The sequence below is a fragment of the Passer domesticus genome, chromosome 12 (genome assembly GCF_036417665.1).
Source record: "Passer domesticus isolate bPasDom1 chromosome 12, bPasDom1.hap1, whole genome shotgun sequence".
NCBI lineage: Eukaryota > Metazoa > Chordata > Aves > Passeriformes > Passeridae > Passer > Passer domesticus.
Window position 1 is genome coordinate 12084550 of NC_087485.1, and position 17118 is coordinate 12101667.

At 40.9% G+C, this 17118-nt stretch overlaps 2 protein-coding genes and 1 long non-coding RNA gene across 3 annotated transcripts in view; 1 reads left to right on the plus strand and 2 right to left on the minus strand.

Moving 5' to 3' along the window:
- NKD1 (NKD inhibitor of WNT signaling pathway 1) overlaps positions 1-1450 on the minus strand; it is a 271038-nt gene extending 269588 nt beyond the window's left edge. Inside the window, exon 1 of the mRNA XM_064386408.1 lies at positions 1307-1450. The gene's annotated coding sequence lies outside the window, so the exon portion shown is untranslated. The remainder of the gene's footprint in view (positions 1-1306) is intronic.
- A 1078-nt stretch (positions 1451-2528) lies between these two features.
- Positions 2529-16174, plus strand: BRD7 (bromodomain containing 7). The gene is made up of 17 exons (XM_064386337.1): positions 2529-2664; positions 2982-3190; positions 3596-3725; positions 4100-4157; positions 5291-5435; positions 6607-6717; positions 7054-7238; positions 7961-8084; positions 8692-8767; positions 9276-9383; positions 10084-10216; positions 10966-11077; positions 12198-12254; positions 13090-13201; positions 13343-13486; positions 14574-14717; positions 15656-16174. Exons 1-17 carry the CDS (start codon positions 2616-2618, stop codon positions 15718-15720), a joined length of 1962 nt encoding a protein of 653 aa, XP_064242407.1. The 5' UTR covers positions 2529-2615; the 3' UTR covers positions 15721-16174.
- LOC135279182 (uncharacterized) lies at positions 3041-10088 on the minus strand. Its single transcript, XR_010346482.1, has 2 exons — positions 8809-10088; positions 3041-5933 (listed from the first exon to the last, which is right to left on the minus strand). It is a non-coding gene; the product is annotated as an uncharacterized LOC135279182 (long non-coding RNA).
- Positions 16175-17118: the final 944 nt, after the last annotated feature.

The following is a 17118-nucleotide window of genomic DNA, read 5'->3' on the forward strand; positions in this document are numbered from 1 at the left end:
AGACCTTACCTTTCTAGTATCTAACAGTGATAACTCTTCATGGGCTTACAAATGTTGTTTCAGACTCTATGCCCAGCTAGGCTGTGAGGGGTTTGGAGCAACCAGAAATACTGATCTTCTAATGGGAAAGCAGAGCTAGAGACAGGGATGGCAAAGCCAGTGTCTGTTCTAGGTGTGTGTGAGCACTAACTGTTCAGAAATATCCTTCTCTGACCCGGAGGATGCTATTGAAGGACACAGCTAGAAGCTCTCAGTATTGGCCAGATCTCACATTCCTCGCTTGTGTGTAATTCTCTGAGATTTTATTAAATTTAGGACAAGATTAGTCAGGAAATTTCAGAATAACAATTGAACAAATGATCTTACCATATGACATCTGAAAGAAAAACCTTAGAAAGTCTGCCAATTTTCTTGTGGGAACAGAGGATATAGCAACATTTTTTCATTCTATAAAACATGTCCTTTAAATATTTACTAGTCTTGTATTTTCTACATGTGGCCATATCCCAAGCAAAAGCCCTCTACCTCTCACTAAAGTATGCTTAAGAACATTCACTGCATATGCAATAAGAGTTTTAAAGGATCCAGATGTGAATTAGAAAAACAACCGTGTCCATTATAACTGAATTTCAAACTACTGGAGTAAGATCAAGCAGGAAAGCTGTGGTTTATTCCAGAGCACCACCCACACAATTCTCTGAGTAGGATACCAAATGACAGTAATGTAACCAGCAAAATGCAAAACAAAGCTGTCACATCTGATTACACTCCCACTGCCTGAATGGACAACAGACTAGAGATTTTTCTCGATCTTCACAACCTCTCAAAATAAACCTTGTATCACTGTACAGCCATACATATCATAAATTTCTAATAACAACTTTTTTTTTACTTTTTGGCTATAAAACATCACTTATGAGTCAACAAACTTGAGGAGTACTTACAGGACTATTGTGTGGGAATAAATTAAAGCTTCTCTTTTGAAATAGGAACAGTTTATTTTTGCACTCCAGACTTCAGAGTACTGAAATTTCAAGATGCACTATTGAAGAGGTCTTGGCAGAAAACAATACCTACACAGTGCTGTTGAAACAGCAATGGCTGCAGCTTAAGCAATAGCAACAAATACACTATTAACTTTGAAAGACTATACAATCAGCGTTGCATTTAATTTTGAAAACCAGTTGCTTGCTTTAGGAACACTCTCATGCAAGGCAAATGGGCGGCTCTCAGCATTTCTAGGAGAACATAATTTCTTATTTTTTACCAGTAATGGACCATATACCTACTTTCCTTAGAGTTTTACCTGATTGTAAAGCATCTCCTTTCAAAACTAGTGAGCAGGTTTAGGCACTCAGCAAGGCAGAGCCTGTCCCAGCCTGTGCAGGACAGGCACAGCCGTCACTGCTGTTTGCCAGGGCACAGGAGAGACACGTCCCTGGGATGGCGACAGACTCGGCACACCTTTGCCAGCCCTTCCTCGGGTGGACGCATCCTCTGCCCTTCTCACTGGAACAAATTTAGGCCCAGGTGCTCACACTCCGGAACAACAAGCCTTTGTCCCGGGCCGAGGGTCTGTGGCCAGCCGGAGCTCTCGCCGGGCCGGCAGCGGCAGCCAGGTCGTGGCACATCGCCGGCAAACCTCGCAAGCCCCTTGGCATCCAGCCGGGAGCAGAGTAAACTCTGCTGTCAGAAGGACAGACTGCCACAGCCCCCGCCCGCTGCTGTCACCATCGGCCCCTGGCGCACACAGGGGGACATTCTGTGGCACCGGGTTCTGCCGACACAGCGGGACTCGGGCTGGGTACGCGGGTGGTGGAGTCACCGTCCCTGGGGGTGTTTAGGGACAGACTGGACATGACCCTCAGTGCCAGCGTCTGTTGGCACGGTGGTGACCGGTCACAGGAGTGACTCTGGCCGCAGAGGTCCTTTCCAGCCTCAGGGACTCTGTGACTCCGTGAATCCTGCCGGAATCTCTGAAGGGCGGCACTTCCCAAGGTGGGATAGGAGGGGCAGGACGCGGGCCCGGCCCGCCTCAGGCCGGCAGCGGGGGGCACCGCCGCGGGAGCAGCGAGGAGCTGCTGCCGGCTGCGTGAGGGGAGAGGGCGCGGAAGGCTGCGGGCTGGCCTAGGACCGGCGAGATCAGATTAGATATTAAAAAAAAAAAAAGATCACTATTCGGGTGATGTGGCCTTGGAACAGGCTGCCCAGGGAGGTGGTGGAGTCACCATCCCTAGAGGTGTTTAAGGGGTGCGTGGATCTGGCTCAGGGTGATGTGGTTTAGGGGTAGTGCTGGTTTGACAGCGGGACTGGATGATTTTAAAGGTCTCTTCCAGCCCTGAACATTCTATGATTCGGTAGGATGCCGCGAGGGCTCTGGAGAGGCGGCGCTGCCCGGGGAGCGGAGGGCGCTGCTCGCGAGGGGAAATGCCGGAGCGCGGCTCGCGGCTCGGGGACGGCGGCTCCCGATCCCGCCGCGCGCCCGCCTGTGCACAGCTGCGCCTGCGCCAGACCTCCGGAGCGCCAGGGGGCGCTGCGGCCGGCATCGCCCGCTGCGGGCCGGGCCGGCTCCGCCTCAGCAGCGCGGCCTGTCCCGGGCGGGCCGCGCCGGGGCCATGGGGAAGAAGCACAAGAAGCACAAGTCGGACAAACATCCCTACGAGGGTGGGTCCCTGCGGGGGTGGGCGGGCAGAGGCCGCCGGGCAGCGCGGCCCGGAGCGGACGCGGGCCCCGGAGCCCCCAGCGGCGGCCGCCCCGCCCCGGCGGGCCCGGCGCCGGGCAGGTTTGAACGCTCCGGGCTGAGGTGCGGGGAGCCGGGCCCGGCCGATGGGCGGGGGGCTCGGCTCTGCGCGGGGAGACGCAGCGGCAGGGACTGGACATGAGGAAATGGTGCCGTGAGGAAGAGGAGCGATCGCGCGGGTTACTGAGGGCGGGAGTGTGTTTTGTCTGGTACTCAGAGTCTGTTTCTCTGCTGGTTTAAGAATACGTAGAAAAGCCATTGAAGCTGGTGCTGAAAGTTGGAGGAAATGAAGTTGCTGAGCTTTCCACTGGAAATGCTGGACTTGATTCCAGCCTCTACGAAGACAAATCTGAACATGAAAAACACAAAGACAGAAAAAGGAAAAAGAGGAAGAAAGGAGAAAAACAAGTTCCTGGCGAAGAAAAGGAGAAACGAAGGAGAAAAGTTAAGGTATGTGTTCATGCTACTGCATTATAGCAAAAAAAAATGTTTGGACTTTCTCTAGGTTTCACATCAGAAGGTCAGCAGATATGGCTGTAACTTGTATCCTTAAGCTGGAGTATGTTCAGCCTCGGTGTGTGAGGCATTCCTATCTCATTTGTAAAGGATACGCACCAGCTAGCTGTCACATTTTCTAAACAACTAATTCAGTGATACATTGCATTGTGTGGCTGAATTATTTCAGTGTCCAGCAGATGGAGACAGTACATAAAGAATACAGAATTTTTAAGCACTTACAAACTATTCTTATTTTCTAAACTTTGTGAATACGTTTTGAAAAATCTAGAGATCATTATGTACATTAATAATGCAGGGTTTGCAGGTGCTTTTACATTTCCATAACAATCTTTCCAGGAGGATAAAAAGAAACGAGATCGAGACCATGGAGACAGTGAGGGAGAGCAGGAAATGAAATGTCAGACCCCCGTCAGAATGGAATTGTCACCAGAGAAACCACTGACGAGCTCTTTATCCAAGCAGGAGGGTAGGGAACAAAGACATTTCTTTTGCTAATTCATGTTTTCTGTAATTGACTCATGTTTTATTGTTCTTTGTTTCTGTAGCAAGTGACTTGGCATTTTGTGCCATCTGTTTTTCTCCATACTGTACAAAGTTTGGAATTAGGTTGCTGTACACTTGCTTTGCAGAGTGGTGTCTGGTACTTCTGTCAGAGTGAGCAGAATGTCAAGTAAGGGCAATGAGAAAAGTAGTAGGGATTGTGGGGTTTGCCATGGTATTCTTTCCTTTACACCGAATTCTCAGGGTGCATCAGTTTTGTTTGGTTGATTTGTAATATCTTGGAAGTGCAGTCAGTTGTGCCTCACACTGTTTCTCCCCCTCTCCTTGTTTTTGCTCTAGAGGTGGAGCAGACCCCACTTCAGGAAGCTCTGAATCAACTCATGAGGCAGCTGCAGAGGTAATGTCTGTGCTACAGGCTTGCAGAGCTGAAGTGAAAATAACATCCAGTAAGGGAAGGGGCACACACAAAGCTCAGTGAAAATATTATTGGTAAATATATTGCTAAGAGGCCTATCTTGGGAATTTAAGTGCTAGTTTAGGAAAGTGTACTTTGAACTTCTCTTCAGCTTAGGCTTCTTGTGAACACCTCCACACTCAAGTTCATTGTAGTTTTAAAAAGCTTTCAAAACCAGAAAAGTTTTCCAATATCGTGATGCTTTCTTTAGAGGAAGCTTTTGAAAGGAAAGCACAAGAGATTGTAATTAATTTACCAAAGTTTCTTTTACCTTGAGTTCTCCTATTTTAGCATTATTTATTGTGAAAAGGAAGTTTGCACTTGAAAACTTCAACCATGTTCTCTTACTGTTTTACTAACCACATGTCTTTGGTTAAAACCATCAAGTCTGCAGTTCTTTCAAGTAGTCTCTCATTTAAGATAATCTTTCTTGACTTTAAGAGTATCTGCATCTTGTGCAAGAGTGGTTGAAAGATCTTTCCCTTTAGCTGTCTCACCAGACTACTGAGCTTGAAACTTTGTTTGCAAGTTTTCTCTTGCCTGTAAATTTTCAAGACCTAGGTGTCGTGTCAGTTTCAAGAAACTTAAACTATCAAAAGATGCCTGTGTTCGTTTTGGCCCCCTTTCTGTGCATACAAAAAGCAGCACTTTGATTTTGAATCCTGTTTCTTCCCTTCTGATAATTTCAGAGTAAGAGAGAAATGACAAGAATATTCTTATATTCTGTATATGTCTTCTATTTTTTAATTATTTCTAATATGGTGTAAAATGCCTTTGTTAAAATGTAAAACCTTTTAAAAAATTCAGGGTTTTTTTCATCTTCTGGGGAACACAGATAATTATCAAAATATAGAAAGAACTTCTGAAATACATTTGTAGTACTTTTTTGGTACATGGGTTTGCATATGAGATCTTTTCAACCTTGAAAGGGAAAGATTATGCTGACACAAGCTATTTCTCTCTTTATAGTTCTGATTTCTTTTCAGCTTAGTTATTTCCTTTCTATTTAATTCCAAGCTCAGTATGTTCTTTGTTATAAGTTGAAACGTAAAAAAACATCTTTCCTTTCTTAACAGAAAGGATCCAAGTTCTTTCTTTTCATTTCCTGTGACTGACTTTATTGCCCCTGGCTATTCCATGATCATTAAAAACCCGATGGATTTCAGTACCATGAAAGAGAAGATCAAGAACAATGGGTACCAGTCCATAGAAGAATTAAAGGTAATGTTTTGAATTTTGTTTTGACTACAGAGATGTATTGTGCTCAACTGACTTGAAGGCTAGTATTTTATGGGAATAGAAAGATGCCAAAATGAATCAGTACTTCTGCCTCAAGAAATGTTTCTTCTTGAATTTTTGTGGGCAAGTAAGTTCTGCCTGTAAAAGAGAAAACACTTCTGGTTTGTCAGTGTGCACCTCAAAAAGATGCAGATGGTTTCAGGTTTGTGCAGGATTGCATGGAGTCTGTCAGTTTGTCCTTCAGCCTGTTTTAGATCTCTTACTTTTCCCAGGCTAGTCTGGTCATGGAGATCAAGGAGTGAAGGCACTGTGAGCTTGGTCCTGTCGACAGCAGCCACATGTCCTGGGGCTGTGGTGTTCCTAATGGATTCAAGGGCCTGGTTTGAAAGCCTCCTTAAACTTTCAAAAGATGTGGGACCTAGTTTTGTTTTGTTTTCTTCATCAGAAATACTCCAGTTCTTTACTGTGCTAGATGAGGGCCTGTGAGGTGTAATTTGTGTGTAATTAACAATTAGGTAGATGTTAATTAATAGTATTGGTTGTATTTTCTTACACATTCTTCTTTAGATTTCCAAAACTTAGAAGAGCATTCCCTGTTGTAACAGCTGATTCTGGTTAGTTTTTAATTTTAACTTTGTAAATAAATGAGAATGTGATAAAATATATTCACCTGTAGAGGCTACAGTGAGCATAGAAGTGCAGTTTCTAGCTCACTTGAATTTCAAACAAGCATACATTTCTTCATTGTAACTAAATCATTGGGCTAATTTAACTTTGTAATAATTTAACTTTGCACTGCAGCTTTTCTTTGTCTTTGTTATGTTGCTTCACTTTGTTTTAATGCCTCCTGATTGGCCAGGAGGTGGGTAGTTGTAGCTAAGAGGGCTTCCCTTAAAACTTTAAAAACTATAAATAGTACACTTTAGAGTGTTTCAAGGATGTTTCTTGGGTTGATAAATTCAAGTCTTAAAACAGAGTTACATACTTATCCCTGTTTACATTTTTAATAGATTTCTTAAATTCATTCATTAAAAGTATTTGTCTAATTTTTTTTTTTTTACCTGAAGCTCAAGACACTCCATTTGCAACAAGAATATCAGTATAGTACACTGGAAAATTAACTTTCATTCCAAAATTATTCTTACTTGAACAGGATAACTTCAAACTGATGTGTAATAATGCAATGATTTACAACAAACCAGACACCGTTTACTACAAAGCTGCAAAAAAACTGCTGCACTCAGGGATGAAGATACTTAGCCAGGTAACAAAAAACACCAACCAAAATATTAAAAAGTATACTGCTGCTTTTTTTTTTTTGATCCCTGTTTATCCCCTTTACAGGGATCTCTTGAAAATTAATAAAACCTTGCTTGGTATTTGTCAAATGCTTGTATATTGGAATATAAATAGTACATTGTTTTAGTAATGCTGCCAGATAAGTCATTGTAGAAACAGTTGAATTTAGTATTTCACCTTCTAGACTCTGTTTGTGTTTGCTAGTGTAAGAAGGAAAGAACTCCGATAAAATTAGTCTCTATGGGTAGGTTACAAAAAGATTCATTGAAGCAGCAAATAAAAGGATTTTCATGTTATTCAGGAGAGAATTCAGAGCCTGAAACAAAGTATAGAATTCATGGCTGACCTACAGAAGACAAGGAAGCAGAAGGACAAGACAGAACTGCAGCAAACTGGAGAAGAGGAAAATGGTCCTGGGAAAGACAGAGGAGAACCTGTGGATGGTGACACCAAAGCATTCAAAACACCTAGCAAGGAGCACAAAAAGTGAAGTATTGTCTGAGTCATTGTAGGATACACCTTTTAAATGCTACAGAAACAAGATGACTTAGGGTCCAGTGGATGTGGGTTTCTCTCTGGTACTGCTTAGACATTTTACACTTACATAAAGCATCCTTATCTACTAAAACCAAATAAGTTTAGAACCGTTTATGATACAATCATTTTTGAGTGTAGGTAACCATGTACTGTTCATCTGCAATTATTTTCTGGTTTAGTGTCCTTTTCACAGACACTGTAGTTTTGCAGGTTTGCAAACATGTGCTTTTAAACATTTTGGTACAAAAAGCTACATAGCCAATTTTGATTTCTTTTTGTTTGTTTACATAGTAGTTGTATTTGAAACATACAGCTACCTAGCTACAGAAAGTGTACTTTCTGAAATAGCTATTCATCTCTAGAAATACCAGATATGAAGATGGTAAATATTTAGGTAGGTAAATGCTGGATACTAAAATGAAGAGTATCTTAGTTTTGTGGGAGACCTTTGCAGTTATTAACTGTAAAAGTTTACTGGTGTAAACCTTTGTCACATGCCTTCCCCAGCTGTGTTGCATACAGTCGTATTCAATAGCACTCTTTTTGTTGTTACTTGTTTTGTCTACAAAACCAGGTACAGAGTAGGCTAAGACTATTGTCACAGTGTCCTGTTGTGTTATTTAGCCAGTTGGTGTCCAGCTAGTCCCTAAGTTGTGTGGGTACATTCACAGGAAGGATAAAGAGCTGCTTGAAGACAAGTTACGAAGCACTAGCTTGGAAAGGGAGCAGGAGCAGATTGATCGGATTGTTAAGGAGTCCGGAGGGAAGTTAACCAGGCGCCTTGCAAACAGCCAGGTAAGCTCTGGGGGCTTTGGTAGCTCCTTTCCCTTTTCCATAAATCAGGTTTCCTTGGCCTCTTATACCAGCTGAAACCTCATATCTCTTTTTACTGCAGCTTACACCATTGATCATCTATGTAACATCATAATATTAAAAAAAAAGGTGCTATTTGAATGCATGCTGAATTTCATCAGCAGAGCAAGTTGAGCTAAAATTTTCAATAAAGTAATAGAAAAGGATGAATAGTAGAAAGCTCAAGAAAATAAATCTGACCTGCAAAATCTCATAGTTCTGAAACAGACACATACCTGATCAAAGGTTATTAATATTACAGGAGAAGAAACTCAGATTGGTAGTACTATGCCTGTTTAATTTTCTACATTTTTTGTCACTTGGCCTCTGCAGAAATATTAATATTTATTATAATATCTTAATTCTTTGTGCCTATACCAATAATAAAATTATCTAGTGAAAGTAAAAATTTAGAGCAGCACTCGATTCTGAGTGACTGATTTCCGTTCTTATTCCTGCAGATAGGACAGTTTCATTAAATATTTTTGTTAGTTTAAGGACCAGGAATTTCAAGTACTGTGCAAATTAAAATAGTCTAATCTTATTTCAGTGTGAATTTGAAAGAAGAAAACCAGATGGTACAACAACTCTGGGCCTTCTTAATCCCGTTGACCTCGCTGCAGGAGGTAAGTTGGCATGGTTCAGGTAACAAGTGACTTCCACGTACCTGGCAGCTTTGCAGGAGCAGATGAGCAAATCCTGGCCAAGAACTGAATGCCTCTTTCCAGTCTGATAAAGATCTGGATTGGAAAAGCTGCAGCTGAGGGATCACGTAGATGGGCCTCAGCTGTGGCTGTTGTTAGCAGCAGCTGGTGGGAGCCCTCAGTGCTGTTGCTTCTCTGATTTGTGTCAGCTGTTTGTGGAAGCTGCAAAATAACACTTTTGCTGCTGGAGAATTTCTTTGGATCCTCTTTTCTGGTCCATGTACAGAGTGCAGTGTCTGCTGACCCAGAAGGTCACAAGATGTTTTAGAATTGGGAACTGTCTGGGTCCCAGATCATTAGCATGAAGCATTTGGATAGGAAAGCACACTTTGAGAGCCATGTCCTATTTGAGTTCTTAGCTGTGAGTATGACTAAATGAGTTTAGTCATCTTCCTATGCCTTCTCTGTATTTTGATATGTCCTATTGCAGAACCAGGTTACTGCCCTGTGAAGCTGGGAATGACAGCAGGAAGGCTTCAGTCAGGAGTCAATACATTACAGGGGTTCAAAGAAGACAAAAGAAATAAGGTTACTCCAGGTAAGTGCTGATTTTTTTTAAAGAATACAAATCCTTCTTCTTATATAAACAAAGTGTATCTTGTTACTAGCACACAAATGTGGAACTAACAATTTCTAAAGGAAAAGCACATTATTAGGCATCCTTGCCCATGGCAGGGTGTTGCATTTAGTTGTTGTTTTTGCACTGGGTGTTTGGTAATTTGCACTGATCACATGGTTTGTCCCATTCTCCCCTTTTCCCCCTTTACAGCCCAGGGATTGGAACTAGATGATCTTTAAGGTCCCTCCCAACCCAAACCATTCTATGATTCTTTATATCAATTAGACAATTAAACAGCACATCACAGAGTCCTGCTTAAGTTACACACAGAAAAGGGGCAAGTTATTTACTTTTTTATCTACTCTGAGGAGAGAAACGATTTTGGTGGCTTTAAAAGAGCAGGGGTGAGCCTGAGAACCTTTTTCCAGCATCAGACTCTTCATGTAGTGCTAGGCACACAGTGGTGTTAATGACATATTTGCAAATACAAATGCATTTGATTTAGATCTTACTAAATATTGTTACATTGTGAACAGATGGTGTTCTGTGAAGACTTGTTTTCACCTTAAGAAATACATTCCTTTAAAGTTTCTTCTTGGGGGTTGTTTTAGAGCCCCTTCTCATTTCTATCTGAAGCATCCAAAGCAGGGTAATAATTAGTGCTGTTGTTATTCATTAGTGACATACTTGAATTACGGACCCTTCAGTTCCTATGCACCAACATATGATTCGACATTTGCCAACATAAGCAAAGAAGATTCTGACCTAATCTACTCAACTTATGGGGAAGACTCTAATCAAGGATCTTCCAGGTAATCCAGCAGGCAGGATGCACAGCACAGCTCCCATGGACAGGCAGTTATGTGAAGCTCTGCAGGATGGGCTGGCTTTGCTGTGGAGTGATGGCCCCGCTGTCTTTACAGCTCACAGGGGTTGGTTTGTGTAAGAAACAAATACTTCAGTAGAAGAACCTGCCTCTAAAGTAAAATTAGAGGAAGAATTGTGACGCTGCTGATTCCTAGGAGTACACACACTGTCTAAACTTAGGTGTATTTATAACTTAAGGACTCATGTTCAAAGCCAGAAGAATTTTGAGTTGTACAAATGTTTATAGAAACTGGTGGAGTTTTTTTCACATTAATTACTGCCTTGAATGAGATAGAGCTTTGTAAAAATAATTCTGTTGGTCTGTTATTCTTGATTGTAAAAATTTCAAAGCTCTTTTGTTTTATGAGAGTGTCACAAGGAACAGGCACAGTGATACAAATTTTTGGGAAAGGGAGGAATACTTTAGTACAGTGTAAATGTGAAGGGCCTGTGCAAGTTTGCTTTCGTGTTGATGCAGCTGCCTCAGACACTACACTTTTCCAAGTGTTCCAGTGTCCCATTCAGAATGGATTCCTCAGCTGCAGAAGGCAGGCATGATTAAATCCATTTGGATCAGATATTGTGCTATTTCTTGTGTTTTCTGTGCTGTACATATTGGTTTGACCTTACGTAACATTTTTACATTAAATGTTTGATATGAAAGTAGTTACCTGAACTATCTTTATTCTTTCAGTATTCAAGATTTTTTTATGAAATCCCAGGATTATCCTCTCCTAATGGCTGATAGTTTGCTGGATGTTCTGACTAAAGGAGGACATTCTAGAGCTCTCAGAGAGCTAGAAATGGTAAGGGTGGATTTGTGTCCTATCTGGCCTTTGGTCTTAACACACAAGCTCTAAAGCAAGAAAAAGATTATGCTGATCCTATTGATGGGCTTCCTTTCAATTGATAGAATTGGAAAGTAAAGACTGATCTTTGCCTTCAGTAGCAGGATTTTCTGGAAAGCAATTATTATATTGTTAATTAGTGAACATTAATATATTGTACATAGAATAGAATTACCCATTCTTTGTCCATTATCCCATTCCCATTATCACTAACTCCTGTTTCAAGACCAATAAGTAGTTGTTTAAAATTGAGGTAATCATTGACAGACTTTTTTTTTCCATGAAAATGTTATCACATTCCTAGCTGCCACTGTTTAGTTCAGGTGAATTAATATGTAATTTTTCCATTTACTTGGTACCATGCTTTTAAACTCACACATGTGCTATGCAAAAATACTGAGCAGTCACTTTAAATTCTTAGGAAATTCCAGTCCTGTCCATGCTAAACATAACTAGAATCAAAGAGTCTCATTGGATAACCTTAATTGACAATCCAAGAATTATTTGAGAATCTCCTCAGAACAGTTTCTGTTAACTAAAAGTCTTGCTTCGAGTTTCAAATCAATGCCAGCTATTGAAATAAACAGATTGTAGCCTTAATGGGTCAAATATTACCTAAATTAATACTAGAAATAGTCCATGGACCTTTTTGCCTCAGCTCACACCTTTCCTCAGCATTCCACATTTAGCTCTTTTCTTGTACCCAGTAGTGGCCCTGACTGTCAGGGTCTGGCCTCTTACTCTGGGCGGTATTAAGAGAAATACAATTGCATACAGAAACAGAAAACATTTCAGCCTCTAATAACCACCCTTCCTCTTCTTCCTGCACATCAGTGTCTGATGTGACATCACTGTGAACTTTGCAAAGACAAATAAAACCTGAGCTGAAAAAGTGTATTTCAGTAAACATTAGTACCCCAAGAAAGACTCTAAAAAATAGCTGCATTATAATTTGCTTTACAGTGAAAGCACATTATGATGTTGCATACTTACCTAGAATATGGCATCTTGTAAGATTTTACTTTGAATTTAAAAGAGTAATTTTAATGCTTTCTTTAAAAATCCTTTCTTTATTCAGCCATGTGAGGAAGCTGAAGGCCCACAGGAAAGAAGTGATGCAATGAAAGATGTAAAGGTAAAATTTTTCTTTATTAACTAACTTCTCCAACCAACCTGTCCAAGCTCACAGTTATAAAACGGCCTAAAACTTTCAGGGCTGTACAGCAACACTGAGACTTTGACAAGCTGTAAATCTTGTGAAAATGGTGTCCTTTAGTAGGCATGAGGAGATTAAGGTACTCCAAAAAATTAAGTCTTAACTATATGTTAAGAGAACTGGAAGAAAATGCTTATGTATTTTTGTTTGTGGTTGTTCAGAACTACAGCTTTGTTTCTATTTTAATGTGGTTTCATTTAACATGAAATTGTAATGTCAATGTAAGATGCCACACAATATGTAGCAGTCTTTGAGAAGTTCTCACTTTGTGCCCTTATAGGCAATACATTATAGATGTCAAATCATTCCACCCAAACTTTGCTCAATTAGAGAAAGCACTTCTAAGGCCAGGGGTGCTCTCCTGAAGCATTTCTTCATCTGCAGCCAGTGCCCAGATTCCTTTTGAATTTTGGCCTGAGATCTTTGATAAAATCCCCTTTAGGTGAGCTGAAGGAATTCTTAAACTGCTGTTTAATTAGGATGTTGGTCTTAAGTTACCACATTGTTTGTGTATATCCCCAATGATTTTGGCAGATGCTGGTTTCTATTTGCATATGAAATAGAATGAGTAAACAATAACTGTAGAACAGTAGGTTATACAGGGTGTCTTTTCAGCTTTCCCTCTGTATGTTCACTTACTTTTGTAGAGCAGGCTAACCTTACCTTTGCGTTCTGATCTTCCCCAGACAATTTTGTTGTTCCAAGGCTGAGCTAAGTATTATTTACATTATTACTTGCTGGCGTTTTTTTTCAGAGTATGGAAATTGATATTGCTGCCAGGTTGGAGGCTGCTAATAGCGACAGACTTACAGCTCTGAAAGCAGTTACAAACTTTGGCATGCCTATAGAAGAGTTTGATTCTGAGGGTGAGTTTTTGTGGCAGTAAAAGTTCTGATACACATCTGTAAGTCCTTTAGTTTCTCAGTCCCTTACAATATTTTGTATCATAAAGTAAGTAAATAGACTTAAATCTTACTAGTCAGGACTTTCTTTTTTGCTTTAAACAGAGGCTGAAATCTTCCAGAGGAAACTTGATGAAACAACAAAGCTGCTCAGAGAACTCCAGGACGCTCAAAATGAACGACTGAGTACAAAACCACCCCCTAATATGATTTGTCTTCTGGGTCCATCTTACAGAGAAATGCACTTGGGTAAACACACTTTTTTCTGATCATTCTTGCAGAATTGATGAAGTCCCAACTGGTATCAACTCCAATTAAAAAAATAATCCCAAGGGCTATAGTGTAGATTATATGCTCTGTTAGGCCTAGAGGAGTAACTTAAACTTCTTTGCATGTAAAGCCAGATGAAACTCTTGAATAGTAATTTACAAGTATTTTCTCTTTATTCCTAAATGTCCCTAGAACTGATTAAAGCTTCTGTGTGCCATGGGGGCAGACAATAGCCAAATAGCAATAACTCCATGAGTTTTGCAGTGTCTTTGAACAGGTCTGCTTAAGTAATTACCAAGTCATTATTGCAAGGCCAGCTTTGGTCCAGGATGGATCTGGTGATCAGTCTGTTGAGTTACACTAATTAATACCAGTCATACATTCTTTAGTTATTTGAGCAAACCTGCTTGTCTCACAGATCAACTACGCAGCTTTTGTTAATGGCAGCCCTCTAAGATATGACTGTGTGCAGGGTGCCTGTTTGGCAAGTAAAACTGACTTGTGCAAGACTATTCGTGGTCTAAACTAAACCACATTGATGTGATTAGATAAATTCCCCATTACTGAAGTAATATGACCAAGTCAGTACCACATCAAGTCTAAACCAGAGCAAATACTATCTTTTTTATGGTTCACTACTTATGGCTTCCTTCTTGAGGGAAAACCACATTTGTAGCAACAAGAACAGTCTCTCTTTATATCCGAAGCTTTGTGCTGAATCCCAAAATCCAGCTATTACTAACACCAGTGCTGTGTGGGTGCCATCAGCCCTCTCCCAGCTGCTGCATGTGTGGCCCAAGTTTCATTAACTTACTCTTTAACTTCTGGTGTTTCCTGATGGCAGCAGGCCTTGGGCAGCAGCTGTTCATTCCTCCTGTTCCTCTTACTTTGTTTCTTGGTTCCCAGGATGTCCTTGTGGCTGCACACAGCACAAGACAGCTCTTCTGTTCTAGAAATATTCTTTAACATAGTTGCCTTTGTACTAAATAAGTGAACTGTTTGCAGGGTGATTCAGCAGTTTGGTGTCTATATATAGCATATAAACACATCCTCTTATCTTTTCCAGCGGAGAGAGTAACCAATAACCTGAAAGAACTTGCCCAGCAAGTGACTCCAGGTGACATTGTCAGTACCTACGGAATCCGGAAAGCAATGGGAATCTCGGTCCCTCTACCTGAGACAGAAGACAGCTGGGTAGATTTGACAGAGGGTGAGTATATGAAAACATCTTGTAGCATCTGTTCAACTGGAACAAAACCACATCTGCAAATCCTTAGACTGGCTTGTGGTAAAACTTTGCAGTAGTGTGGTTCCAATTTTCATTTCTTCTCTCCTTTTTAAATTCTGTTTCAAATGGAAAGTTGCTGCCTTTGGTCTCAGTCCAAAATGAATCTTTTGTGTGTATGGAACTTTGGTTCAGCTACATGGTTACTTTACAATCCATCTTACAGCACTGCCAGATTTTAAATCTCAGTAATTCATTTAATTTTGATTTTTCCATTTTGCGTGAGGTTGCAAGAGAGGAGTTAAAATTCCTCACTTGCTAAAGTGAGTACATCGTGATTCCTTCTTCTCCAGGTTTTTGGCTGTGCAGGCCTTTTGCTTAGTTTGGCAAGCTGTCATGCTTTGGAACTTGACAGTGAGTTCAACTTACCCTATCCAGCCAAAAGCAGCGGCTGTTTTTGCTGGATTAGGGAGTCTGGACAGTGGAGTCTCAGTGCCAGACCCTGTCCTCCCCCATTTGTAACATGCACAGCAAAAGAGCACCCAGAATTAGGGTAGGGCAGGAAGAATTTCCTCTCATAAAACATAATTCACACAACAAATTTAGTCAATCTGTGGCTTACGAAAGTCTTCATTAAATAACTGAAAGAGCAGGATTAATTCAGGAACTCATTCCTGTTTTTTAAGGAAACAGCTCAAGAAATTTCAAAATTATTGAGTCTTTTCTTTTCCATAACATTACACAGAGGCTTTGCAACAGAACCAAATGAAACATAGGATTTTCTGGGACTGTTGAAGAGCAAACAGCTAACACAGGACTGTCTGCATAAATAGCAAATGACCTGAGGCATGCTCTGCTGTATATGCATGTCTTCACTTGAGCATTTTGTGGTCAGTAACTTGCTGTCTGTTGTAAACTTTCAGACTTTGAAGAACCTAAAAAGACCATCACTGTCTCTGAAAATGAGTGTGGTGCAGTTACAAGCTGAAGATTGTGTTCAGCTTACAGCTGTTTGTTTGATTCTGTTTAAGAACCAGGTAAAAGTCCTTCAGGTGCATTCACCATGTGTGTTTCTTGTGTGTTAAACTACTTTTGTTTATTAAATTTTGGAGCTGATGGCTTTTGAAGGGTTTGTATTAGTTACTTCTGCTATGTAAATGCACTAAATTATTCTTTTTGCATTCTCTAATATTTTTAAGCTCCTCTGCCGCATTTAAGTTTTCCTAAATTACCAAGTGTCTGGAAAAGTCAGAGCATAATGAAAATGTGCCTATATATGGTGTAGGGACTCAACCAAAAGTTTCTAGAAGCAATGTAGAGACTTGTCTCTGAGTCTGGTTAGTGCAAACATCATTAGTGTTTGAACATGCAACTCCCCCTTTTTAAAATTACTGTGCAACTTTCATGGACATGAGGAAGAGAAATAAACTTTTTATACAAAACTGATGCAGTGTGATGAATTAACAAAAGCTCAGCTTTGTGACACTTTGAGTGTGGATTGATCTCCTCTTAGAGAAACCTTGCTGTGTACTTAGAGTATCTTAAAAGTGGAGGGCAAGCTCAGACCCATGACCAACATTGTCAGCAAGTGCAAGTACCCTATGGTTGTGGTACAGTCGTCTCAGACACTCAGGCAGTTCTTCATATTATGCAGAGATATTAGCAGATACTGCCTGGGTAATGCTTCTAGGCTTGTTTGTCAGAAAGCCTTCTCCCGTTAAGACAGTTCCCTGTTCACCAAAGGTGCAGAGGACCAGCACAGCCCTCAGGCACAGAGAACTGGAGCATGGCCTGGGTGCAGGTGCAGCCAGTGGCACGCCCAAGCAGGCTTTCCCTGTGCTCCCCATTTGCCCTCACACCATCACACAGTGCTGCACCTGGCTTCTACCATAGGCATCCTTCATTGTTTTTAAATGTTGCTTTTTTAAATCCCTGATTCCAGTATAACCCTGGAGTCAAGAGGAACGAGCTGTAGGGTTCCAGCCATTGCTGATGTGTGCAGTGGCAGGGAACTGAACTAAGAGGTAACTTACAGGCCAAACAGCATTGTGAATTCCACTCTCTCCTCTCACTCTTCTGGCCAACATAATTTTTTCTTCCTCTCTTCCTTCCTTCCTCTGAAAATGCTGCACAAAGATTTCACAATTACTAAAATACATAGCAAAATTTTTAACTGTCAGCCTGGGTTTTTCTCCAGTAGTTTCATTTGTCCCAGAAGAATTAATAGTCACACTGGAGTTTTTTCAGTTCTAGGTAATCGCAGTGGAATTATTACTCCAGGGAATGAATTCTTCCATTACTATATAAATCATTTTCATGCCACAAGAAAAAGACAAGATTCAGGGCAAATGTGCCAGCCAAATCCTTACTGGCTCCTTCCATAGCA